The sequence below is a fragment of the Abrus precatorius genome, unplaced genomic scaffold (genome assembly GCF_003935025.1).
Source record: "Abrus precatorius isolate BTA unplaced genomic scaffold, Abrus_2018 Scaffold5, whole genome shotgun sequence".
NCBI classification, from domain to species: Eukaryota; Viridiplantae; Streptophyta; class Magnoliopsida; order Fabales; family Fabaceae; genus Abrus; species Abrus precatorius.
In genome coordinates, this window is record NW_020874395.1 from 1,217,575 (window position 1) to 1,245,571 (window position 27,997).

General features: G+C 31.1%; 5 protein-coding genes across 5 annotated transcripts; all 5 read left to right on the forward strand.

The window, feature by feature from the left end:
- The first annotated feature begins 4,630 nt into the window (after positions 1 to 4,630).
- On the forward strand, positions 4,631 to 8,599 carry LOC113867605 (senescence-associated carboxylesterase 101-like). The gene has a single exon (XM_027503004.1). It carries the CDS (start codon positions 7,421 to 7,423, stop codon positions 8,597 to 8,599), a length of 1,179 nt encoding a protein of 392 aa, XP_027358805.1. The 5' UTR covers positions 4,631 to 7,420.
- On the forward strand, positions 4,951 to 7,254 carry LOC113867602 (senescence-associated carboxylesterase 101-like). Its single transcript, XM_027503002.1, has one exon. The coding sequence runs from the start codon at positions 6,571 to 6,573 to the stop codon at positions 7,252 to 7,254; it is 684 nt and encodes a 227-aa protein (XP_027358803.1). The 5' UTR covers positions 4,951 to 6,570.
- On the forward strand, positions 5,665 to 6,354 carry LOC113867600 (senescence-associated carboxylesterase 101-like). The gene is made up of 3 exons (XM_027502998.1): positions 5,665 to 5,681; positions 5,814 to 6,174; positions 6,295 to 6,354. Exons 1-3 carry the CDS (start codon positions 5,665 to 5,667, stop codon positions 6,352 to 6,354), a joined length of 438 nt encoding a protein of 145 aa, XP_027358799.1.
- Positions 8,600 to 12,235: 3,636 nt separating the features above from the next.
- Positions 12,236 to 12,940, forward strand: LOC113867606. Its single transcript, XM_027503005.1, has 2 exons — positions 12,236 to 12,563; positions 12,642 to 12,940. The coding sequence occupies exons 1-2, from the start codon at positions 12,236 to 12,238 to the stop codon at positions 12,938 to 12,940; spliced, it is 627 nt and encodes a 208-aa protein (XP_027358806.1).
- A 10,188-nt stretch (positions 12,941 to 23,128) lies between these two features.
- Positions 23,129 to 26,290, forward strand: LOC113867989 (senescence-associated carboxylesterase 101-like). The gene is made up of 4 exons (XM_027503525.1): positions 23,129 to 23,221; positions 23,355 to 23,715; positions 24,166 to 24,744; positions 24,883 to 26,290. The coding sequence occupies exons 1-4, from the start codon at positions 23,205 to 23,207 to the stop codon at positions 25,558 to 25,560; spliced, it is 1,635 nt and encodes a 544-aa protein (XP_027359326.1). The 5' UTR covers positions 23,129 to 23,204; the 3' UTR covers positions 25,561 to 26,290.
- The last annotated feature ends 1,707 nt before the right edge of the window (positions 26,291 to 27,997 follow it).

Sequence of the window (27,997 nt, forward strand, 5' to 3'; positions counted from 1 at the left end):
ATAGTTCATGTTAACAATATGTTTTTGAAATTGTTTTCTATTGTTTCAGTTTATTAAATTAGTATCATAATTAACAAGTGATTTTGATATTTTAGAATCAAATAATTTTATTTGTTATCAAATCTTTCAATTACGTAATTTGTTTATGTTTCTTTAATTTATTATAAATGTATTGTTACTATTGAATAAAAGTTAAGTTCTTTTTTCATTCATTCTTCCTATAATTCTGCATATTTTCTTTTCTTTATTTTATTTTATTTTTTATTATAAAACCAACAAAGTGGTATCAAGAACTATCATCTTACAAACCTATGAAAATGGATGTTGAATTAAATTTCTCACAAGTTGCTCTTCCTATCTTAATGGAAAAAATTATAATCTTTGGGCTATCAAAATAGTGACTTACCTAGAGGTTTTAGATTTTTGGGAAGTTATTGAAGAGGATTATGATATTCTTTCACCACCGCATAATTCTACCATAGCCCATATAAAAAGTCTCAAGTAAAGAAAAACACGAAAGGCAAAGGCAAAATCATGTCTTTTTGTTGGTGTTTCAACAACTATCTTTATCGGGACTATGACTTTAAAAACAACAAAGATAATTTGGGATTATCTTAATAAAGAATATGCTAGAAATGAAAGAATTCAAGGCATGTAAGTGTTGAATTTGATGATAGAATTTGAATTTCAAAGAATGAAAGAGTTTAAGACGATCAAAGTATACTCAGATAGACTGCTTGACATAGTTAACAAGGTAAGATTACCAGATACTGATTTTTCTGATTCTAAAATTGTAGAAAAAATTCTTGTAATATTGCCTGAAAGATTTGAGGCTACAACCACCACCTTAGAGAATACCGAATACTTGTCCAAAATCACACTAATGGAACTCTTAAATGCCTTACAAGCATAAGAGCAAAGACATGCAATGAGACAAGAAAGTGCTATTGAGGGAGCCTTACATATTAAGCATTATGAAAGTGCAAGATACAACAAGAAGAAATTTTATCCTCCATGTCATCATTGTGAAAAAAAATGGTTATCCTCTTTTCAAATGTTAGAGAAGGCCAAATGCACAATGAAGTAAATGCAACCAAATGAGATATGAAAAAGTTATATGCAAAAAAAAAAAAAAAACGCTAAGATGAAAAGGCTAAGATTGCTAATTAGGAGAGAGAAGATTATTTATTTGTTGCTACTTGCTTCCTAGACTTTAAATCAAATGAAGTTGGCTAATTTATAGTGGTTACACTAGTCGCATAACTAATAATAAGAAACTCTTTAGAGATTTGATGCCGACTAACATTACTAAAGTCAAAATAGGTAATGGTGATTTCATCCCTTTCAAAGAAATGGGAGCAATTGGAATAGCAAAATATTCAAATACAAAGTTAATTCATAATGTTCTTTGGGTTCCTAAAATTGAGCAAAATTTGTTAAGTGTTGCTCAACTAATTGAGGGGGGATTCAAAGTTATTTTTGAAGATAAACATTGTTTTGTGGGCTTTTTGCCCCCTTGTTTAGGAAAAAGAAGAAGAAGAAGATGATGAAATTGGTCAAGATATTTTCAACGTAAAAATGAAATAAAATTTTTTTTACTTTGAATATATTGAAAGAGGAGCAAATAACTTTTTCACGCAAAGAAAATACCACAACATTTCATCCTAATACATTGAGTGCTGAAAGTAAGTTTTCTAGTTTCATCTATAGTGCAAATAAAAGATATCCAAAAGTTGCAAAGAGAGTGGTTAAATATTTTAAAGACACTTGTAACTCAAACATCAACTTCAAAAGAAGTGAAAAATTCAAGTTGACTAATTTCTTTCACAGTGATCAAAGTGACTCAATTAATTATCTCTTTTTTTTATGCAAAAGAATATTTTATTTGATTCAAATTTGAAGTAGAAAGAGAATACAAGATTCCTGTTGGCAACAAATCCACTTTTTGTTAACAAATTTAAATTATAGAAAGATTGAATTTGCAGTTTAAGAAGCGAGGAGGAGAGTTAACAATATGTTTTTAAAACTACTGTCAGTTATTTTCTATTATTTCAATTTATTAGATTAGTATTGTAATCAATAAGTGATTTTGATATTTTAGGAATAATTTAGTATGTTATCAAATCTTTCAATTAAGTAATTCATTTATGTTTTTTTTACTTATTATAAATGTATTATTGCTATTAAATAAAAGTTGAGTTCTTTCTCTATTCATTTTTCTCACAATTCTGCGCATTTCCTTTTCTTTATTTTATTTTACTTTTGTTTACCATAAAACCAACAGTTCCCTATGCATAAGCTTTATAGCACTTGAACTTCTTTACTTTTTTCTTCTCTTATTTTCTCTAACCCTATTTTTCCTACAAAGGAGTTCTTTAGAAGAGAGTTCTAGCTAAGGGTTACTACCTCAAAACTTAAGTGTTTGAGATACAATTATAACATAACTTTATAGCAATATGTTGCTGATTTTGTCTTAAGAATAATGTAGATCTTCTACATGTTTGTAGGCATCATATATTGTTCTTCCTATGTAAATCCTTAGATAAAATTCCTAATGCAGATTAATAGTTTTATTATGTTGATTGTTACTAGATGTTGGGAAAGATATCAAATATAACAGTAATACGCAGAAGCAAACTAGATCTTTCTTTTCCCATTGTGCAATTAAAATTGGCTTTACACAATTTTCAGGCAAATGATAATAAATATAGTATAGAGAAAGTAAACAAAGAGACCAAAATTATTAACGTGAGAAAATCCTGTATAAAAGGTAAAAACTCACTGGACCTAGTCCAGCAAAATTCTCTACTAATAAATTTAATAGGTACATCACAAGTAGTATCAATCTACAGTTGCAGGCATTAGGATTGACACCACATATGCAGGTAAATCTATATATTCTATTTCTCAAACAACTACAATTATATTTATAATATAACCATAAAATTAATTTTCCTTGTCCTTTGATATTAATAATCTTGAAAAAAAGATGAAAAGGTTAGATGAAAAATCTATCATGTAGAGGCAGGTATTATTTGATCCATTGAAGAACTTCAATGGTATAAAAATAGATATGACCTATATTGAATTCAGTATATGACTGATTTTGTTAAGTCACTCAAAAACCTCGTAAATTACTAGAAAGAAATGGGTGAAGAAGTAAAGATGAAGCCTCACATCACAAACACCAACATCAACACGTTTTAGATTTGATAATTTACCTTTGACATTATGAATTTCATTTCTTTATCACTTATGCCTAACCAGATTGTTCTTTGTTACCTTCATGCTCCATCTCTAAAAGTAGTGTAGTACCTCTTATCATCCAATTGTCCTATAGATATTACATTTCTCTTTAAAGTAGGGTTATGACATGGTGTAATGTCACAGTATTAAGAGATTTTCTATTTGCATTGGTAAACATTTTTGAAATTTCTAGAAACATTGATAATAATTTTGTGGAAGTAGTGTGAAATGATGCACTTGACTCCATAACCCATCAATCAACAAGACTATCTAAGCTGCAAATTAATGTATCTGCATGTTCATTAATTGTTACATTTGCAGATTCATTATCTTGGTGCTTCTTATTTTTATTGTTCTTCTTTTTCTTTAGAATTTTGTATTTCTTAATAAAGGGACCTCTCTTGTCACAATTCCAACAAATAATATTATTTCAAAATTTTGTCTGCCTTTTCTCTCAAGACTTTAGTCTATCTTGGCCTTGATTCTGACCCCTTTGACTATTTCTTCTTTTACTTCTAGTATTCAATGTTCAATTGGATGCAAAACTGAAAAACCCTCTTCAACCTCTTCTACAAATATCTTTGCTTAAGATCAAGTTACAAATGTTATTGAGATTTAACTTTTTAATTTTGTCCGAAATACTAGAGTAACAATTGCAGTCCAACTATCTGAGAGAAAGGATAGTAGAATTAATGTTTTCACTTCATCATCAAACATGTTGAGACCCTCTTATATCGCCCAAGAGTCTATGGTTGTCAAAGAGAATTTAAAAAGAAACAGAAATATTAACATGAAAGTTATTTTAACAATCAATTCTTGCTTTTGTGTACATGTTGAAGAGGCACTCCTTTAAGAAGTCAGAAGCTTCATGGACGATTCTAGTAAGCTTGTAAAATATGCTTCAGGAGCATATGTTTTACTTGGTTTCCTTGAGTTATAATAACCATCTAATAAAGACAGCTTTTCTTCCTGGAAGTCTATTTTTAGACTTTTATCTTTATTTGAAGCGATTAAGAATGTGTTTGCTATATAAATTAAAAGTATTTTTTAAAATTTATTGTTGAATTAGCCAATAAATATAAAATACTAGATAAAAATATAATTAATTATTGAACTAAAATTTAAAATTTGGTAATTATATAATTTCCATAATTATAATTTTTATACTTATTTATTTAAAATTATTTATCATCTTAAAAATTAAGATGATAAACTTTTTAGTATTTTTATCTATAAATGTTTTTATTAAATAAATGATAGAACGTAAGTAAATTTATATTTTGAAAATTTCATATTAAAAATAAGATGAGGGGTGTAACTTTAAAAAGTCTCTTTTGATATTATACATAACTAGTTAATATTTTTTATTTTATTTTAGGAAAAAATTAATAAAATTATTTTTGTCCAAATCAATAAGTCGCATTTCCGCTTGCTTTCTATTGAGTTTCCTATGTATGTTGCTCACACGCTCTCTACAATTATTAATCAACAACTGTTAAAATTCTTCTGCTTAATCTACACTTTTAATCTGATTCTGTATTTACATTTGTTTTCCGCATAAGTACCATAAGCCAACAAGCATGCACTATCTTTTTGTGCTGCCTTTGGAAGATTTATTAGTGGATTATGTAGAATTAAGTGGATCTTCACTGGCTTAGCTGTAGTTATTAAATGATATTATATGTTTTTTTTTTGGTTAAGTATTAATGGAAGAAGCCTTGATTTGTTTAAGCTAGTTATTTATGTTGTAACTAACAAAAAGCTTGTTATTTCTTCCCATATAATCACTTAGTTAATTTTGATAATTAAATTTACAAATAATTTGGTAAGGTACTTTTATTGAGTGTCGAAAGATTAGGTACGAGGAAACCAACTCTTATAAAGTTTTTATAATCTCTTTCAATTTAAAAAATCGAAAATACTTTGAAGAGTGGATGCAGATTCAATTCAAATTTAAAAAATCGAAAATACCTAGTACAATACAAAATTACCAACCATCACACGATCAAGAAAATTTAAGTGTAGGATTATAAGTACTTTTAGTAATATTTTTTAATTAAAGTTAAAGTTTTATTTCCCTGAAGTATACTGAATTTTAATACTGATGTGTTAATTTTTAATGTTGAATTTTATTGTACAGTATCAAACTAAAAATTTAATTCCTGATGAAAAAATAATACTACCATAGTGCATTAAATTTTGACTAAATAAATAGGAGAGAACAAGAGAATGGAAGCACGTGACTAGAATTATTAAAAAAACATTTTGTCTTGTATTAGTCCTTCAGCTAACTATTTATAATAACAAAAGTTTCATACAGGGTGTTGACTAACCTTACTCCATTCTCTGCAATGGCATCGACCATTTAAAGACTATTTGCTCATCGTTTTGAGGCTTTTTCTTACTCTTTCAAGCACCATGGCTCAATCTGCACTGTATGTGACAAATGAAGGATACTCTTTCCTTGTTGGTTTTTAGTTTAAAACTCATAAAACAGAAGTAATTAACACGACATGTTGATTCTCACAGTATTACTTAAGTTAGATTATGTGTGCTTGTGGTTTCAGATTATCGAGTGGAGTGGAGCTTGCACCTCTTGTGATAAGCACTGGTCTTCTTCGCAGATCATGGGATGCTATTTCATCTCGTTATGAAGGAATCGTTTCAAACAAGGGAGAAGGACTATCATGGAAAGTCTATAAGGATTTTGATTCAGATTTTATGATTATAGCGTTTGAGGCAACATCAGATTCTTTCAATTTTCAAGCGGATTTGACTCCATCTTCTGCTCTAAGAGAGGAGAATTTCCTTCACTTTGATTTTCTGTGTACCAAAGCCAACCCAGTTTTCTCTATCAACAGCACTGCATTTTCACTCTTCTATAGAAACCATCAGAGGCTTGATGAGTGGAAGAAATCTGATTTTGAGGTACATCTCCTCCTTTCCCTTGTATTTTTTATGCCTCTTTTGATTTCTCTTTGGAAAATTATAAGCTGAAAACACCTTATCTGGCCTGCATGAAAAACTGTGTATTTCCTACATATCTAGAGATTGATGATGTGTGTCCTGATCAAGCTTATTAATTCTGTTCTGAATTTAGCTGTTTGACTTTGTAAATTGTTCATAACCACCCTATGGTATCACATTGTTTAGCTTTAAAATTTCTCTTTTTTTCATAAAAGAAACAAAAAGAGTAGGGACTTTTTGCCTTAGAAGTTATAATTCTATACCCTTTAAGTCCAATGTTTTGGGATAAAATTATTATAACTTTAGAGCAAGCAACAGTTTGCTAAGTTTGTCTTAAATATAGTGTAGTTCTTCTGCATGCTTGTAGGGGTCATATATTGTTCTTCCCATGTATATCTTTACATAAAAATCCTAGTGCAGATGAATAGTGCCACTCCATTGATTGTTACTGGACATGGTCTTGGAGGATCAATTGCTTCTCTCTTCACTATATCACTATTAGATGGCATGCGGTCAGTAAAGAATCGCCCACTCTGCATCACCTATGGTTCACCCCTCATTGGTGACAAGCAGTTGCAACAAGCCATATCACCTAGTCCTATGTGGAATTCTTGCTTTCTACACGTTGTGTCAATCAAAGACCCACTTCCAAGACTCTTCATTACAAACCATAGCTCTTCAGCTGCAGCATTGAGTCCTAAAATCAGCACCTACATGCCTTTTGGAACATATCTATTGTGTTCTGATGTAAATTCTACTTGTTTTGACAACCTTGATTCTATTTTGGAACTTCTCATAGCATCGGGCTCAATCTATGGTCAGAATCAAGGATTTCAATTTACTGAGTACGAAAATATGGTAGAAAATCTCACTCATAAAGCAATTTGCAAGGACCTAACTATTGTGGATGAAAACGAGCCTCTTCCAAAATCGGATTCAGTACTTGCAAGTAGTATCAGTTTACAGTTGCGCGCATTAGGATTGACACCACATATGCAGGTAGACCATATATTCTATTATCAAACTACTACAATTATCTAATTGTGCCTTATTTTTACTTATTATCTGTAATCAAACTAGTATCTGGTAACCATAAAATGCATTTTCCGTTTCCTCATCTCTAAATTTGACTTGGCAGAAGCAACAAAACGATATTGATATAAATAATCTGGAAATAAATTTGAAAAGACTGGAAGTAAAATCCATCATGCAGAGGAGGGTTAAATTTAACCCGTCCAAGAAATTGAATCATATGAAGATAACTATGGCCCAACTTGAATGGTACAAGAAGGAAGCTAAAAAGCGGGAAATAGGGTACTATGACAGCTACAAGAACATGGAGTCATTAGTGGATGGCGATGTTGTTGCATTCCATAAACAACTCAGAATTTACTGGGAAAAAATGGTGGAAGAAGAAAATATAAAGCCTCAGAAAGAAGTTGCAGCCTTTCGTAAGAGCTGGCTCTTTGATGGGACTAATTACAGGAGAATGATTGAACCTTTAACTATTGCTGATTACTATAAACATGGTGAAAAAGACTATATGGCTAATAGACCTAAACACTTTGTACACTTGGAGGAGTGGTTTAGGAATGAGACAACAAAAGACAAAACAAGTAATGTAGAAGCTATTTTAAGAATACAAGATTCTCAATTTTGGGCATGTGTTGAAAAGGCTCTCCTTTCTCGCCAACAGTCCATGGTTTCCCAAGACGTGGAAGATAACTGGGACATGTTATCTTGTGAGGAGAATGAAGAACCTATTCCAACAATGTGTCCTAGATTTTGGGCACGTGTTGACCACCTTCTTCTTTCAAGCAAAGAGTTGAACCTTGTTGAAGAAAATGAAAATGGAACAAATAAGAACATTGATGAAGATTATTCATGCTTTGAGGCACATGTTGATGTGGCTCTCCTTTCCCGACAAGGGTCAATGGTTGTCAAAGAGAATGGAAGGAATGTACGTAGATTTGGTGCACGTGTTGACGAGGCCCTCCTTTCCCGCCAAGAATCTATGGTTTTCAGAGAGAACCTGAAGAGAAATAGAAAGATACGTGTGGAACTTATTTTAAGAACTGATTCTTGCTTTTGGGCACATGTTGAAGAGGCTCTCGTTGCATGCGAAGAGTTAAAGGTTGTCCAAGAGCCAGAAATACTGATGAAATTGATTGAGTTTGAGGATTATGTCTATGGGTTGCTCCAGAATTATGAAGTGTCTCCAGATATTTTCTTGAAGCAAAGCAGCTATATGAGGTGGTGGAATGAGTATAAGGCGATTAAGGGAAGTTCATATAATTCCGAACTCACAAGCTTCATGAACGATCCTAGCAAGCGTGTGCGGTATGCTTTGGGTGCTTATCATTTCCCTGATTCCCCTGAATTGTAATAACCATCCAAGAATCAGTGTTTCGTAAATTTATAGTCAATCTTCTTTTATTTGGAAGTCTATTTTTTAACTCTTATTTTTTGTTCACAGCTGTTTATTACTGTGAGTCTCTTGGAAGCTTTATTTCACAGTTGATAACAACTCTTATTTGAGAATTTTTGAATAAAAAAAGAGTCTATAAACTATCTAAAATCTTTTTAAACTCATCTTTGTAAATTCTTTCAATTTGACAGTTTTTTTTTATTAACTTTATTTTTCCTCTGTTCTTTTATTCTTCAAATTCTTTTTTGTCCCGCCAAATTCTAAATCAAAGTCTTAATGACTTTGTATTGTGCCAAGTAGTTATCTTTTCTCCTTAAACTTGATTTCTACCTTCATGTTAAAAAATCTAGTTTTATCTTATGAACCGTGTATTTGCTTTTGAGTTGAATAGATAATGTCACAACTGTTTTCTAAAGTTGGTATCATATATTTTTAAACAATAAATATTTATTTTATTTTTTATTTATTTAAAATTATTCATCACCTTAAAAAGACTAAAACTTTAAATGAGTCTCTAGAAAAATATTAGTCTTTCAATTTAGTCCAATTTTCTTTCAAAAATAATATTTTTAATGTGGAATCTTTTATTCATGTTAGTTATTTTATTAGAATATATTAATTAATCATTATAGAGATAATGATATAATATATTTAGTGTAATGTGACACAGTGTACTTAACTATGTGAATTTAAATGTTACAATACAAGGTACTTAAAAAATTATCTCATTTTTTACCTTCATCTTCATCTGTTAATAAAAAACGTACAAATGTTTCTTATATAATCCTTAGTATAGTTAGTGATGTATTAACCTGACATGTTTTTGTGATGCCTTTTAAATTTCAACCATTATTATTTTAATAGATTACAATAAAAAGTTATAAATTGTTATACTGAATTATAAATTGTATATAAATTAGAAAAACATATTTATCTGTATAAAGTAGTACAGTATATGTTATAGTGATAAAAAGCTTTCAATCTGTCCATAAATGCAAGTTACATCGATGAAACTACGCTAAAACTTTCAATCTTTTCCTTCTTATTACTCTTCTTTGTTTTTATCACAGTCTGTTTAGAATTTAAATCAATATTTATTATTAGTGTTTATTCTTACTATGTGAGTTTTAATTATAAAAATTATGAAAGTTAATATATAGAATTGTTACACATTCATGAATAATTTTATTTATGATTTATTTTCAGATTAATAAAGAGAATTAGAATCAATTTTAAGTTATAATTTTCTTGTATTTAAAAGTTGTTAGTATGAATAAAAATATTAGTCTTAACTTTTAAGTTTATAGCCTTTTACATTTCTCGTAGTTCTAATATTTGGTAATTAGAGCTTTATTTGTTCGTGAAAGACTTGATAAGGTTGAGAGTTTCACCAAACACATAAACACTTACATTGAGAATTGAAAATACAATTTGATAACTCAATCATAATACTACCAACTTTTGAGGTGAAAATTATTACCTATAAGCAATTAGAATGAAGGCTTTTCTTGATGCAAGTGACCTCTGGGAGGCTGTTGGGGAGGATTATGTCACAAAGTCGAGAAAACACTAACTAGCAAGTGTACTAGGTAGTTGTAGTAAGTAATAAAATTTGGAATTCATTTGAGTCCCAAGTATCGTCCTCAGGGATTAGTTCTATCAATTACCACTTCACAAATCAATAATTAGTTGAGCCAAATGAATATTAGAGATGTTTTGAGCACTTGTAAACAAAAGCAATAAAGTGTAGAAATAAGAAAATCACAACAAAACATAGCTACAAATTTTAGAAATGAAATAATGTGTGATTTAACCTCTTTATCAATTGAAAAATGGAAGTATATCTAAACTCTAAGTTTTTTAATTGATTGATGATCAATTTCACTTATTTAATCAAAGGACAATCATTTGCCTCATTGATCCTAATATCTAACTAAACTACCCTAATTTTTTAGGTGTAATTCAGTCAAACATTGCATTAGGCATTAGAAATTAAGAGATCATAAGATTACGAATTCTTATCCCTAAGATATCCATAACCTTGACATTCAATTCAGATTTGAGAAATTAACTCAACTTCTATTGATGAAAATCCTCTAGGTTCAATTCAATTGAATAGCTAATTCAAGAATTGCATTAAGGAAAGAATTAAACATTCAATATCTTAAAATACAGATTCACAATCAATTTACAATATCAAAATTGGATCTATCAATAAATAACAAAAAGAAATCAGAACATGTTCCTAAAAGAAAAAGAGAGAGAAAGAGTAGAAGAAGAGGAGCTGTAGAATTTCTTCACAAATCTAATCCCAAGCCTGATTTCTCAAGGTCCAGAGCTTGGAAGTCGCCCCTAATCTCCCTCTCTAACTCTCTTAGGATGTTGAAATGAAAAAAATGAGAAAAGATCCCAAGTTTTTAAGCTAATTTCTTATTTATAAAATTTCTCGCCTTTCTAGTGTGATCACTATTTTTCAACAAAGTAACCATGTAGAAGCCTTTCTGGTAACCTTCATGACTGGAACAATCACTTTTATTTATAATAGTAGCAACGCAGAGGTAGATTGCTTTACATATCATGTGCGTGTTCACTTTTATTCACAATAAGAGCCACACGCAGCTTGTTTTGCCCTTTGGTCATGTGCGTGATCACTTTTCTAAAAAATAGTGATCTCGTGCAGCTTGTTCCTCTTATTTAGACTTGTGCGTGTTCACTTTACTAAAAATAGTGATCACGCACAAGTTGTTCTTCTCACCCCAGCTCTGAAACAATTACTATTATCAGAAATAGTGATAACGCAAGATCTCTTCTTCATGAGCGTGGTTACTATTGTTGAAAAAAGTGATAATGCACAACTCAGTCCCTGAACTTAAGCTCTGGAATGATCACTTTTCTTAAAAATAGTGATCACGCCAAACAATTAGCTTCATTAATCCTTGTTCTTTGTCTCCAAAATTGCTACTTTCTTCTACTTTCTCTTCTTCAATCCTTATCCTCAAGAGTCTTAACTTAGAATCTCTTGTAAAACTAACAAAATTATATCAGAATTCTATCAAATTCACATAATTTGAATTACTAAAGATAACAATTTATTTTATTAAATATTTATATATTTTTGTACAGTTTTTACTTTCCAAATTACATTTTCTATTAAAAATGGCCTAGAAAACTACATAAAAACCTAATAAAATTTGCATTCATCAGATTATGAGGTTGGATAGTAACTAGAGAATCCAACGCTTAATCAAATTAGGATTCATAAAGAAATAAAATAGTGAAAATTGAAGGCAAAATCATGATGCGGTATGGGTAATAGTCGAAAGATTGACCAAGACTGCCCATTTTCTTTCAATCAACATGAAATATAAGTTGGAAAGGTTAGCAGAATTGTATATCAAAGAGATAGTTAGGCTACATGGAGTGCCTTTGAGCATCGTGTCTGATCGAGACCCCAGGTTCACTTCCAAGTTTTGGGAAAGTTTGCAAAGATCATTGGGGACTAAGTTGAGACTTAGTTCAACATATCATCCTCAGACTGATGGATAAACAGAGCGAACCATCCAAACGCTGGAAGATTTGTTACGAGCTTGCGTGATGGAGCAACAAGAAACGTGGGAAGAGTGTCTACTTTTGATAGAGTTCACTTATAACAATAGTTACCATGCTAGTCTCGAGATGGCACCGTATGAAGCATTGTATGGAAGAAAATGTAGGACACCTTTATGCTGGTATGAGTCCGGAGAAGCAATTTTACATGCAATCGACTTAGTCCAAAGGCAGAACGATCAGATCAAAATGATTAAGGAGAAGATGAAGATCTCACAAGATAGACAGAAGAGTTACTATGATAATCGGAGAAAACTGTTAGAATTTCAAGTGGGAGATCATGTGTTCTTGAGAGTCTCACCCATTACTAGAGTTGGTAAAGCGTTGAAAACCTGAAAACTATCTCACAAATTCATTGGACCATTTGAAATCTTGAGTAGAATTGGCCCTGTAGCATATGAGATTGCACTATCTCCAAATCTGTCTAAATTGCATCGAGTTTTCCATGTATCTCAACTCAGGAAATACATTCCAGATCCCTTTCATGTAATCAAACTTGATCCAGTCCAAGTTCGAGAAAATATCTCTTATGAAGTGTTTCTAGTAAAGATTGCTGATCGCCGAGTCAAACAGTTGATGGGCAAAGAAATATCTCTGGTGAAAATGATATGGAGTACAAACGATGAAGGAGATGCTACTTGGGAACTTGAGGATCAAATGAGGGAAGCTTACCCCCATCTCTTTCTGAGCTAATGAATTTCGGGGACGAAATTCTTAAAAGGGTGAGAGAGTTGTAACATCCCTACTTTATTAATTATTAATTTTATACTTGATGTGAGTTGTTAATGTATGTTGCTTGAAATTAGGAGAGTTTTAGATGTGTAAGTTGCAGTATTTTTTGCTGTAGTGAGACAATTCAGCATCAAAATCAAGCATTCAGGTGTTCTCTCGCTGTAGCGAGGATATTCTCGCTGTAGCTAGAATGACAGACAGTAAAGTGCAATTTTGTCTGATTTTTTCGTTGTAGCGAGAGAAAGTATTGTTGTAGCAAAAATTTCTTGCTGTAGCGAGAATGCCGCGAGTCTAACGGTATTTAAGAGTTTCCAAGTTAGAAAACTTGGATTACAATCCAAGTTTCAAGCTCTCTCTTGTTCTCTTGACCCATAACCCTCTCTTCTTAGAAAATCTCTCCAAAACCTCAACTTTCTTACAAATCTAAGCTTAGGAACTTCATCAATCAACTCCAAGTAAGTTCTTGGAGCTTTGTTTTCTCTTTTTGGGTGTTTTCTAAGTTTCTCTTTTCTCAAAATGTTCTCTTTTGTGATATCTAGAAAAATCTTGGTCCTTTCACTCAGAACTTTTCACAAAATCTCTTTCAAAACTTCGTCTCACGGTAAGAAGAGCTCTATTTCATTGCTAGGAACTATTGTATGTATGGGTGAAAATGCTTGAAATGAGTATGTTTTGATTGATAACATGTGATTGATGTATTTAAAACATGCTCTATGATGTTTGAAAATGATATATGATGAGTATGATATATTTTAATCTAAGCATGTGTATGATGTACTGAGTTCGAGAGGAATAACCCTTGGCAATGAAAAAAAAAATAGATAGTGAGATAATGAAATAGAAAAAGGCCTAAAAAGATAAGATATAAAAGAGAAAGAGAAAGGAAATCAGAATGGATAAGAAAAGGACAAGTATAAATAGTTCAGAGGTACACTAGGAGTGTGGAAGATGGAGAAGACTGAGAAGTCTTGGAGAAATGAGGGTGGTAGATGTTCCTCTTAAATTGCACAATACAAATGAGAGTAGGGACACCGCATGCCTCACGCTTGTTTCCTGACCTATACTCTTGACTACATTTTTGCTAAAAGGGGCCAGGTTGGCACACGTTGTATCTGTATAGCTACGGCTATCTAGCAACTATCTATGCTAAAGAAGACCTCAAGGGATCCTAGGGACAGTGGAAATGAGAATGGTATTGAGTTTAGAAATAAGTAATGAGAGAATAAATAGAGAAACATAATTTAAATGCATAATTGAATTGGTTATATGATGCATGTTGAATGTTTGACCTGTATTATTGAATTCTCTGAGTGTGTATGATTGGTAATGAATGTGGAGACTCATCTTTACGTAACCATTTCAGAGAACCTAGATAACGACACCCAGGGAGGGAATTAGAATAGTAAACAATTCAGAAGTAAATATTGTAAATGATGTTTTTGGCGAGTATCAGAGATTTACTTCCTTTAGAATCCTTGTACATGATAGTGAGGTGCCTAGTGAGGTAGTGATGATGGAATTGGAGCTAGCCTTTAGTATCCTTTTTGATTTCTCTGTATATAGAATCCATCACACTCTCTGTATTTATATCTTTTCTGGTGTTGAGAGAACCTCTGCAGCAGTAACGTATCTTGTCACGTACCATGACCACGATCAGTCTAGAATACCATCGCGATGGACAATCGAGCATATTACAAGTGTTCAAGTTACCGCAGACTCGGGCAATCAGTATTTGAGTTTGGATGACGAGTTGACTGTTGAAGACCTAGCGATGATAGAAGAGTGGCACGGGATGACTAGTGTCACTTGGTCAAAGGGTGGTTAGGCTGTTTATTAGGATCATTATTATTTTGAGTACTTGTAAATGAATGGTCTTAAGGTATTTTGATAACTTTATGTGTATTTGAAATACAAATATATGTTGTACATTATGAAACAAATTATGACTATGATACTTAATGTTTATTACCAGTTTTAAAGACTAATGTTTTACTATTTAAGTTTTTCCAATTTGAACCTTTGTTATTCAGGATCTCTCCGATTTTGATGATTTCAATTTTTTTTTAACTATTATTAGTTAATTAAAAATAAGGATGTTACACCACATATGTAGGTAAATGTATATATTTTATTTCTCAAACAACTACAATTATATTTACAATGTAACCATAAAATAAATTTTCCTTATCCTTTGATTTCAATAATCTAGAAAAAAAAGATGAAAAATCATGCAGAGGTGGGTATTATTTAATCCATTGAAGAACTTCAGTGGTATAAAATAGATATGACCCATATTGAATTCAGTAAATGACTGATGTTGTTAAGTTTCTCAAATACCTCACAAATTGCTAAGAAGAAATTGGTGAAGAAGCAAAGACGAAGCCTCATAAAGGTACAATATTCACAAAAACCAACATCCAATATGTTTTAAATTTGTTAGTTTACCTTTTGACATCATGAACTTCATTTCTTTATTACTTTTGTGCCTAAGTCTTTATGCCACAAAGAAGAATTATTAGCAATCACAGTAAATTCTATCATATCCTCTTCTGCAATCATGTAGATACACTCCGACTTCTTTGCATGAGCTACAACTAGATTGTTCTTTATTACCTTCTACGCTCTATCTCAAAAAGTGGGGTAATACTTCTCATCATCCAATTGATGTTGGTTTCTAAACACAATTTTCGCACACACACACACATGATTCACTCTTTGATAGAGACTAAGTTTGATAGTAATTAAACATAAGAGTAAAAATTGAAAGTTGTATATCATAAGCAAAGGTACATCCCTTATATAAGCTGGTTTTTTTTCAACTAGCTAACTGTTTAACAAATAGCTATTTAACTATCAACAGGATTTTAACTAATTACAATATTCCCTCTTAGTTAAAATTCTCAGAAGAAATCAATCCAAACTTGTCTCTCATTTCCTTGAACTTGATACTCTTCAAAGGCTTGGTTAGTATGTCTACTTGCTGCTCCTCATACATGCAAAATTCAAGTTCAAGCTTCTATTTGCTTACTTAATCTCTCAAAAAATGAAACTTTATTTTTATATGTTTACTCTTCCCATGTGTAACTAGATGTTTTGCCAAATCAATAGTTGATCTGTTATCAACTAGTAATCTCATAGGTCTAGTTAATTTTAGATTTAGCTTCTCAAGCCAAGCTGATTCACATGTTGTCATAGTTATAGAGATATATTTTGCCTCACATTTTGACAAAGAAACAACTTCTTACTTATTTGAGCATCAAGAAATTGGTGCTAACTCAAATTTGAAAACATAACCTGGGGTGCTTTCTCTATCTCTTTTGTCTCCACACCAATTTGAGTTACTATAACCATAGACCTCTCCTTTTGCATTCTTCTTATTTTGAGGATAGAAAATTTTCAAATCCAAAGTACCCGTCAAGTATCTTAGAATTCTCTTTGATGCTTTAAAATGAGAAGTCCTAGGCTCTTTCATAAATTTACTTATCAACCTAACATTCTATCCAATATCTAGTCTAGTATTGCATAGATATCTTAGTGACCCTACAATCTGCTTGTACAAAGTATGATCCATTGCTTCTTCATTTCCTTCTAGTTGAAGACAGATTCTAGGTTAAATACGAGTAATAGCTGAATTGCAATCACTCATATTGAACCTTTTCAAAATATCCTCAACATATTTCTTCTAGTGTATGAACATTCCTTTACTTGTCTTGACAAATTCAATGCCTAGGAAGTATGATAGCTCTCCTAAGTCTGTTATTTCAAATTCCTGCATGATGTTTTTCTTAAACATAACTATATTATCTAGGTTGGTTCTAGTTATCAAGAGACCATCTACATAAAAACAAATGATCAATAAATTGCTCTCATGATTTCTGATATAGATGTCATGCTTAGTAGTGCATTTACTGAATTTCTGTTGAATAAAAAAACTATCAATTCTCAAATTTCAAGCTCTTGGAGCTTTTTTAAGGCTATATAAAGCCTTCTTTAATTTATAGACTTTTTTTCTTGTCCACTTACTACACATCCTAATGATTGTGAAGTGTAAACTTCTTCTTGTAGAGGACCATTAAGGAATGCTAACTTCACATCAAGCTAAAAATTGGCCAACCTTTACGACTTTTCATAACTACAATCAATCTCATAGTGTCAAGCCTTGCTTCTGGAGCAAAAATTTCATTGTAATCTTGACCATACTTCTGTAAAAATCCTTTTACGACAAGCCTAGCCTTGTATCTAGACACCTCTCCATTTGGCTTCATTTTAGTTTTAAAAACCCACTTCAAATCAATTGGCTTCTTTTCCATTTGGTAAATCAACCAATTCCCAAGTCTTATTCTTTTCAATTTGACTTTAATTCTTCCTCCATGACATTTCTCCAATGAACACTTTGAGATGTTTCCTCCTGAATTATTGGTTTTGATTCAACAAGTAAGGCAAAATGCACTAATTCTCCCTTTGCATTGATTGTTGTATCATAATAAACTTCATAGTCTCTGAGTGAAATGAGGTGCCTGTCGTGTCCTTTGAGACCTTCTTGGCAAGTGGTCAAGTGATTCAGTAATGTATTGAATATCATTTGGATCCTTAAAGTGCATAAGAATATTTTTGTCAGATGTTGTATTATACTAATCCCATCTTTGTGATTCATTAATAAGGAAATCTCTACTGATGTGAACTTTTTTACTTATAGAATTGTACAACTTATAAGCACTTGTTGAATGGTAGCCAATGAGAACTATTGATTTTGCTCTTTCATCTAGCTTCTTCCTAAGTTGTTCAGGCACATGTTTAAAACATAGTGAGCCAAAAATTCTAAACTAACTCATGTTCAGCTTCTAATGAGTCATTGACTCATATAGAAAATTAATAGTTTTTGGCATATTTCATTGAATTAAAATTATAAATAAATGCAATTAATTAAAAAATTCAATGGAATCTTGTAATTGCTGAAAAATTGATGAATCATTCATATATTGATTGCTGGTATTTGAAATTTGAAGAAATTAGAAGAAAAATGGCAATTGAAATTGAAAAGAAGAATTGAATCACTGCAGGACACATTTGTGGGAACATGAACTTCTGATTCTGGGAACACAAAGTTAACAGAGCATATAAAAGCAGAATTTTTTGAAAAAAGGTGGCACCTTTGAACCTATATTTTATTTTACGTTTTCAGAACACAAAATTTTAGGTTTTTTCTACAGTTCTTTGTGGGAATGTCAGTTAGAGTATTTTCTTCTTTCTTGCTATAGGATTTTGATGAGAAGTTGGGTTACATCCCTTCTTTCTTTTGGTTTTATAATGGAACAAAAGTGTCTTACATTTTATTTTCTATTGTAAGCTCTTTCTATTGAACATGATTTCTCTTTTTGCAATATATTTTAGTTTCAGTTTATTTACTTCCATTATGTTTAGCTAATTTTCTTAGGGTTGAGTAAGGATGAACTTATTCTTTTACCTATTGCAATGAACTAAACATTGAATATAACTCAAGATACAAGCTTTAATCTAACATTTTGATTCTGAACTTAATGCCTCTCTATTTTACGTGAATAGGATTGATGAAAAGGAGCTTATGGCTGAAAAGTTGTGAACTTTCTTGTACTGTGATCAAATTGCTTGTTATAAATTATCTAGGAATAGAAAATTATGATGATGTGGTCAAATGGGTTTTAAATCTTAATGCTAAACATTTTTTGTTTTAGCTAAGGAATTAGGAAACTAAATTCATTTTTGAACCAATAAACCAAAGAATTGGGATTGAGTATTTTAGAAAATTTGACCATTAGATTGAGCTGTATTTTGAGTTATACATATATTCTTATGCAAGGAAAAAAGGATAAGGGATTTTAAACTCAACCCACTTTTTAATTATTTTTAAACCCATTTTCAATAATTTAGCATTTACATTCTGTAGTTATTTTGATTATTATTTCACGTTTTAGTTTCTCAGTTTCTACTCATTTATCAATTTCAATTTCAGTACTTTTAATTTAGTTCTTACAATTATACATTTATTTAATGTTTGCTCTGTTTATACTCTATTTTTAGTGAACCAACTAGTGTTATTCTTGTGATTTGGTACTTAACATTAATCCCTGTGGACGATAAATCTATTTTTGTTATTTTAACGATTTGGTGTACTTGCCAAAAAGTTATCAGCTTCTGACCTGACCATGCATCCTCAGGAGTACATCCAATTAACTTCTTTGTAGAACTTCTATTTAGAATGTACGTAGCAGTAGACATTGCCTTTCCTCAGAAATAATTTGTCATTTCTTTTCCTTTCATCATGCTTCTACCAAAATACTTCTGCTTTTCCTTTTCTGCAACTCCGTTGTGTTATTCTGTATAGGGTGCAATAACTTCATGGTTTACTCCCTCTTTATCATAAAACTCCTAAAACTCATTGAAGTTGTACTCTCCACCTCCATCAGTCTTTAAAATCTTTAGAACTTTACTACTTTGTTTCTCACTTAGTAGCTTAAACTTCTTAAAATTGTCAAACACTTTACTTTTCTATTTGATGAAATAGATCTAGATCATTCGAGTAAATTCATCAACAAAAGAGACAAAATACATATTGTCTCTTAAAGATTTTACCTCAAATGGTCCATATAAATCAAAATATATTACTTCTAGTTTCTCTTTTAATTTGTTAGGCATCTTAGATTTAAAGGAACTTCTAGGTTGCTTAGCTTCACAACATTCAAAACATAATTGCTTTGGAATATCAATATCAGGCAGACCATGTACATTCTCTCTAGTTCTCATATCACTTATACTTTTGAAATTCAATGACCATATCTATGATGTCACATCCAAATCTTATCACTAATCACAATTGCTAAATACTTCTATTCACCAATTTGAAGTTCAATCTTAAAAGTCTTATTTCTAGACATAATTGACTTGAAAATTGGCTTACCAATTGCATCATACAGCTTTATGTGATTATCCTCCATGTGCATAGAAAACCATTTTTAAAGTAACTATCCTGTGCTAAGTAGATTATTTTTTATGTTGGGAACATACAGAACATCACTAATAAGAGTTTGCTGGCCATCCTTTCTTTGAATCACCACTTTGCCCATGCTTTTAGCATTCATAAAGTTGTTATCTATAAACTTGATTATGCTCTTCACCTTATCATTCATAGAAACAAACCATTCTCTGTGGCCTGCCATATGACTCAAGCACCCTGTGTCCAAGTACCACAGATTTACACTTTCTTGATCAAAAATGGTTGTTGACATGAATAACAAAGTTCTAACATCATAATCTTCATCTTGTGCCAATTGAGCCTTGCCATAATTTCTTGGCACCTTCTTTCCTTTACATTCTTTAGCAAAATGACCAAACTGTTAACAATCATAATACTGAATTTTCTTTCTATCAAACTTCTTTCTTCCTTCCTTGTTGGGTGTAACATTCTTGGTTGAATCTTTAGAATTTTATTATGGTTTGGATGCAGAATTCAATGTCTCGTCATCTTAATTATTTCCTTTCTTCCAGTTTCCTTTCCCTTCCCTATTTTTACTTGAAGTTCCTTTTGATGTTTAAGCCTGCAAATCCTAATTCAATGCTTAGTGAGTTCCTCTCATTGAGTTTGATTTCTTGCCCTTCAAGAATCCCTTACAATTCATCAACCTTCGTATCATCAACTTTTGCTTCTTGTTCAATTGCAATAATTATGTGATCGAACCTTGGAGTCAATGTCCTCAAGATCTTATAAAAAATTGTTCTATCTTCTATCTTATCACTATACTTCTTCATTTGATTTGTGAGTGTCAGAATTCAAGTGAAATACTTACCTACACTTTCTTAATCATCCATCTACAACAACTTATACTGTCTCCTCAAGGTTTGCAACTTCACTTTCTTCAATTTGTCAGTACCTTCATAGGATTTTGAAAGAATATCCCATGCTTACTTCGTAGTACTTGCCCCTAATATCCTCTCCAAGATATTTGCATCAACACTTTAATGAATGATGAACAAAGCCTTCCCATCTTTCTTGTTGGCTTCTTGAAAAGTTGACTTCTATATATTCATTGCAGCAGCATCAAGATCTTTAACTCCAGTCTTAGTGATGTTAGTCACATCATGAAAACAAAAAATAGCATTCATCTGAACATACCATCAACCATAGTTCTTCCCATTGAGAATAGGAAGAAAAGCTAGTAAGTTTCCTATTGTTGCTGCCATTTTCAAACCCTCCAAAGGCTTTCTATCTCTAAGATCAAGAACAAAAGGCTCTGGATACCAACTGTTAGTGTCTAAACACGATCTTCGTACACACTCACACACGATTTACTCTTTGATAGAGATTAAGTTTGACAGTAATTGATTATGAGAGTAAAAATTAAAAGTTGTATATCATAAGCAAAAAGTACATGTCTTATATAAGCTAATTTTTTTTTCTTTTTTAACTAACTAACTACCTAACAAACAGCTATTTAATTACCAATAGAATTTTAACTAATTACAACAATTGCCATATAGATATTCATTTCTATTTAAAGGAAGGTTAGGTCTAACATTATGCAATGTCCACAGGGTCTTACTAGAGATTCTAATGTTAATGGTCACTTCTTTCGATAAAATTAAAAAAAAAATTTATCTACAAGATAAATATTTTTGAACTTTCTAAAAAAATAGTTAAAAATAATTTTGTGGAATGAATAGTGTGGAATGACTTCATAAATTTTATTCTTTGCAAAACTAATAATTGAAGTATAATTAGCCTAACTATTTAAAATAAATAATAATAGAATTAATATTTTCACCTCATCATCGAATATGATCTGTATTAACACGGGTTGATGAGACCCTCTTATGTCACCAAAGAGTTTATGGTTGTCAAAGAGAATTTAAAGAGAAAAAGAAATATTAATGTGGAAGTTATTTTGACAGTTGATTCTTGCTTTCGTGTACATGTTGAAGAGACACTCCTTTCAGAACTCGCAAGCTTCGTGGACGATCCTAGTAAGTTTGTGAAATATCTCCGGGGAGCATATGATTTTCTTGATTTTTGTGGACGATCCTAGTTATAATAACCATCTAATAAAGACAACTTGTCTTTTTAGAAGTCTATTTTAGACTTTTATCTTTATTTGAAGCGATTAAGAATGCGTTTGCTGAATAAATTAAAAGTATTTATTAAAATTAATTATTGAATTAGCTAATAAATATAAAATACTAGATAAAGATATAATCATTTATTGAACTAAAACTTAAAATTTGGTAATTATATAATTTTTCATAAATTTAATTTTATATTTATTTATTTAAAATTATTTATCATCTTAAAAATTAAGATAATAAACTTTAAAGTATTTTTTTTATCTATAAATTTTTTTTATTAACTAAATGATATTATGTAAATAAATTTATATTTTGAAAATTTTATATTATAAATAAGATGAGAGGTCTAACTTTAAAAAGCAACTTTTGATATTATACATAACTAGTTAATATTTTTTTTTTCATTTTAGGAAAAAATTAATAAATTTATTTTTGTCCATATTAATAAGTCGCATTTCCCCTTGCTTTCTTTTGAGTTTCATATATATATGCTGCTCACACATTCTACAATTATTAATCACCAACTGTTAAAATTATTCTGCATAATCTACACTTTTAATCTGATTCTGTATTTACATTTGTTTTCCGCATAAGTACCATAAGCCAATAAGCATGCACTATCTTTTTGTGCTGCCTTTGGAAGATTTATTAGTGGATTATAAATCTAGTGACTTTGTTCCTCTGTCGAACACGTTTGTCACCGGCAAGATTAACAAAATTTTAGTTGATTATAGTCACATACCTAGTACAATACAAAACTACCTACCATCACACGATCTACGAAATTTAAGGGTAGTATTATAAGTACTTTTAGTAATATTTTTTCGTTAAAGTTTTCTTTCTCTGATGTGTACAGAATTTTAATACTGATGTGTTAATTTTTAATGTTAAATTTTATCATACAGATTATCTTTAACTCTTATTAAAATATAATACTTACGATATTGCCATTAAATTTTGAATAAAAATATATGAGAGAAGAAGAGAATTGGAAGCATATGACGAGAATTATTAAAAAAACATTTTGTCTTATAGGGTGTTGGCTAACCTTACTCCATTCTCTGCAATGGCACCAACCATTTAAAGACTATTTGCTCATCGTTTTGAGGCTTATCTTACTCTTTCAAGCACCATGGCTCAATCTGCACTGTATGTGACAAATGAAGGATTACTCTTTCCTAATTGGTTTTTAGTTTAAAACTCATAAAACAGAAGTAATTAACACGACATGTTGATTCTCACAGTATTACTTAAGTTGGATTATGTGTGCTTGTGGTTTCAGATTTTCTAGTGGAATGGAGCTTGCACCTCTTGTGATAAGCACTGGTCTTCTTCGCAGATCATGGGATGCTATTTCATCTCGTTATGAAGGAATCGTTTCAAACAAGGGAGAAGGACTATCATGGAAAGTCTATAAGGATTTTGATTCAGATTTTATGATTATAGTGTTTGAGGCAACATCAGATTCTTTCAATATTCAAGCGGATTTGACTCCATCTTCTGCTGTAAGAGAGGAGGATTTCCTTCACTTTGATTTTCTGTGTTCCAAAGCCAACCCAGTTTTCTCTATCAACAGCACTGCATTTTCACTCTTCTATAGAAACCATCAGAGACTTGATGAGTGGAAGAAATCTGATTTTGAGGTACATCTCCTCCTTTCCCTTGTAATTTTTGTGCCTCTTTTGATTTCTCTATGGAAAATTGTAAACTGAAAAAACCTTATCTGGCCTGCATGAAAAACTTTGTATTTCCTACAGATCTAGAGATTGATGATGTGTGTACTGATCAAGCTTATTAATTCTGTTCTGAATTCAGCTGTTGGACTTCGTAAATTGCTCGTAATCACCCTATACTATATCACATTGTTTAGCTTTAAAATTTCTCTCTTTTTTCATAAAGGAAACAAAAAGAATCGGGACTTTTTGTCTTATAATTTTATACCCTTTAAGTCCAATGTTTGGGATAAAATTATTATAACTTTAGAGCAACAGTTTGCTAAGTTTGTCTTAAAAATAGTGTAGTTCTTCTGCGTGCTTGTTGGGGTCATATATTGTTCTTCCCATGTATATCTTTACATAAAAATCCTAGTGCAGATGAATAGTGCCACTCCACTGATTGTTACTGGACATGGTCTTGGAGGATCAATTGCATGTCTCTTCACTATATCACTATTCTATGGCATGCGGTCAGTAAAGAATCGCCCACTCTGCATCACCTACGGTTCACCCCTTATTGGTGACAAGCAGTTGCAACAAGCCATATCACGTAGTCCTATTTGGAATTCTTGCTTTCTACACGTTGTGTCAATCAAAGACCCACTTCCAAGACTCTTCATTAGAAACCATAGCTCTTCAGCTGCAGCATTGAGTCCTAAAACCAGCACCTACATGCCTTTTGGAACATATCTATTGTGTTCTGATGTAAATTCTACTTGTTTTGACAACCCTGATTCTATTTTGGAATTTCTCATAGCATTGGGCTCAATCTATGGTCAGAATCAAGGATTTGATTTTACTGCTTACGAAAATATAGTAGAAAATCTCACTCATAAAGCAATTTGCAAGGACCTAACTACTGTGGATGAAAACGAGCCTCTTCCAAAATCGGATTCAGTACTTGCAAGTAGTATCAGTTTACAGTTGCGGGCATTAGGATTGACACCACATATGCAGGTAGACTATATATTCTATTATCAAACTATTACAATTATCTAATTGTGCCTTATTTTTACTTATTATCTGTAATCAAACTAGTATCTGGTAACCATAAATGCATTTTCCGTTTCCTTATCTCTAAATTTGACTTGGCAGAAGCTACAAAAGGATATTGATATCAATAATCTGGGAATAAATATGAAAAGACTGGAAGAAAAATCCATCATACAGAGGAGGGTTAAATTTAACCCGTCCAAGAAATTGAGTCAAATGAAGACAATTATGGCTCAACTTGAATGGTACAAGAAGGAAGCTAAAAGTCGGGGAATAGGATACTATGACAGCTACAAGAACATGAAGTCATTAGTGGATGAAGATGTTGTTGTATTCCATAAACAACTCAGAATTTACTGGGAAAAAATGGTGGAAGAAGCAAATATAAAGCCTCAGAAAGGAGGTGCAGCCTTTCGTAAGAGCTGGCTCTATGCTGGGACTAGTTACAGGAGAATGGTTGAACCTTTAACTATTGCTGATTATTATAAACAAGGTGGAAAAGACTATATGACTGATAGACCTAAACACTTTGTACTCTTGGAGGAGTGGTTTAGGAATGAGACAACAAAAGACAAAACAAGTAATGTAGAAGCTATTTCAAGAATACAAGATTCTCAATTTTGGGCATGTGTTGAAAAGGCTCTGCTTTCTCGCCAACACTCAGTGGTTTACGTGGAAGATAACTGGGATCTTATGAGGAGTATGAAGAACCTATTCCAACAATGTGTCCTACCTTTTGGGCACGTGTTGACCACCTTCTTCTTTCAAGCAAAGAGTTGAACCTTGTTGAAGAGAATGAAAATGGAACAGTTAAGAGCATTGATGAAGATTATTCATGCTTTGAGGCACATGTTGATGTGGCTCTTCTTTCTCGACGAGGGTCAATGGTTGTCAAAGAGAATGGAAAGAATGTAAATAGGTTTGGTGCACGTGTTGACGAGGCCCTCCTTTCCCACCAAGAATCTATGGTTTTCAGAGAGAATCTGAAGAGAAATAGAAAGATAAATGTGGAACTTATTTTAACAACTGATTCTTGCTTTTGGGCACATGTTGAAGAGGCTCTCCTTGCATGCGAAGAGTTGAAGGTTGTCCAAGAGCCAGAAATACTGATGAAATTGATTGAGTTTGAGGATTATGTCTATGGGTTGCTCCAGAATTATGAAGTGTCTCCAGATATTTTCTTGAAGCAAAGCAGCTATATGAGGTGGTGGAATGAGTATAAGGCGATTAAGGGAAGTTCATATAATTCCGAACTCACAAGCTTCATGAACGATCCTAGCAAGCGTGTGCGGTATGCTTTGGGTGCTTATCATTTCCCTGATTCCCCTGAATTGTAATAACCATCCAAGAATCAGTGTTTCGTAAATTTATAGTCAATCTTCTTTTATTTGGAAGTCTATTTTTTAACTCTTATTTTTTGTTCACAGCTGTTTATTACTGTGAGTCCCTTTGAAGCTTTGTGTCATGGTTGATGATAACTTGAGAAATTCTAAAAGAAAAGAGAGTTTATAAAACATCTAAAATCTTTTTGAGTTCATCTTTAAAAGCTTTTCTTATTAACTTTTATTTCTCCTCTGTTCTTTTACTCTTTCAAACTCTTTCATCCTTTCTTCCTCTAAATTCTAAATCAATGCCTTAATGACTTTGTATTGTGATAAATGGTCATCCTTTTTTCAAAAACTTGATTTCTCTTTTCATGTTAAAAAATTTGGTTTTATTTTATGAACCATGTAGTCGATTTTGAGTTAAATAGAAAATGTGATAATTATTTTTGAAAGTTGACATTATATATTTTTAAACTATTTTTTGATTTATTTAAAATTATTTATCATCTTAAAAAGACTTAAACTTCAAATGAATCTCTAAAGAATAGTCTTTCAATTTTGTCTTCAAAAAATATTAAAAATAGTCTTTTAATGTGTAATCTTTTATTAATTATAGTCATTCTATTAGAATATATTATTTAATCATTATAGAAATAGTGATATAATATATTAAGTGTAATATGATACACTAACGTGTGTTTAACTTTTTCAATTAAAAATGTTAAATATTTTATTTTTGTCATTCATCTGTTAATTAAAAACGTACACAACAATAAAATGTTTCTTACATGATCCATTGATATAGTTAGAGATGTATTAGCCTGTCATATTGTATTTAACGTGAAATATCATTATCTCCATAAGCATTACTAATAGATTCTAACAATAACAAATCATTAAGAATTAATTTTAATATTTTCTTCTTTCAAAGACCAAATTGAAAGATTAGCCCCTTAAAAAATTAAGATAATAATTTTTAATTATTTTCTTATTTATAAGTATATTTATTAATTAAATGATGTCACGTAAATACTTTTTTTATTTTGATGATTTTATACAATAAAAAAATGAGATTTGATAAATAAAAATATTTATGAAAAAGTTACTATTTTTTATAATTTTAAATAAATGCTTTTTCGTAAAGGATACTTTGGAGTGTTAAACATAGTATATATAAAGAGCTACTAGGTTTTTAAAATTCAACGAGTAAAAGAGAAATAATAAAAGAATATTAAAGATAAAATGAGAAAGTACTTTTAATTACTAGTTAAAAATAAAAAGGCTACTTCAGTCTTATAACTACTTATTTCAACTATATTTTATTAAACAAAATTATTTTTGTTAATCAAGCTTTTATGAATCAACCGATGCCTTTTACTAATTGGCCGCAAAATCATTAGGCATAGCAAAAAAAAAACTTGCTTTCCTGCCAGCAACAAGAAGTTGAATGGAATTTGAAGATAAAAAAGAATACGAGAGTATAACTTCATTGAGCAAGTTTTTACCAAATCAATTAATCAATTAATCAATTCATTTTTTATGGGAGTGATTTTCATTTCTATAATTGAATAAGATATTAAGTGAAAAAATGATTATACTAACATTTCCCCTTGCTTTCTTTTGAGTTTCCTATACACTTTATCTGTTAAAATTCTCCTCCTTAATCTTTACCATCACAATAACTCGTTGCATCATAAGCTTTTAGTTCATAAACATGTCAAATCTACTCTTGATTCTGAGATTAGTTGTTTTTCGCATAAGTCAACTATTTATGAATAAAAAAACAGACTGACACGGGGTGTTGACTTTCTTACCTTACTCCATTCTATGCAATGGCATCAAACATTTAGAAACATTTTGCTCATCATTTAGACTTAACTTAATCTTTCGAG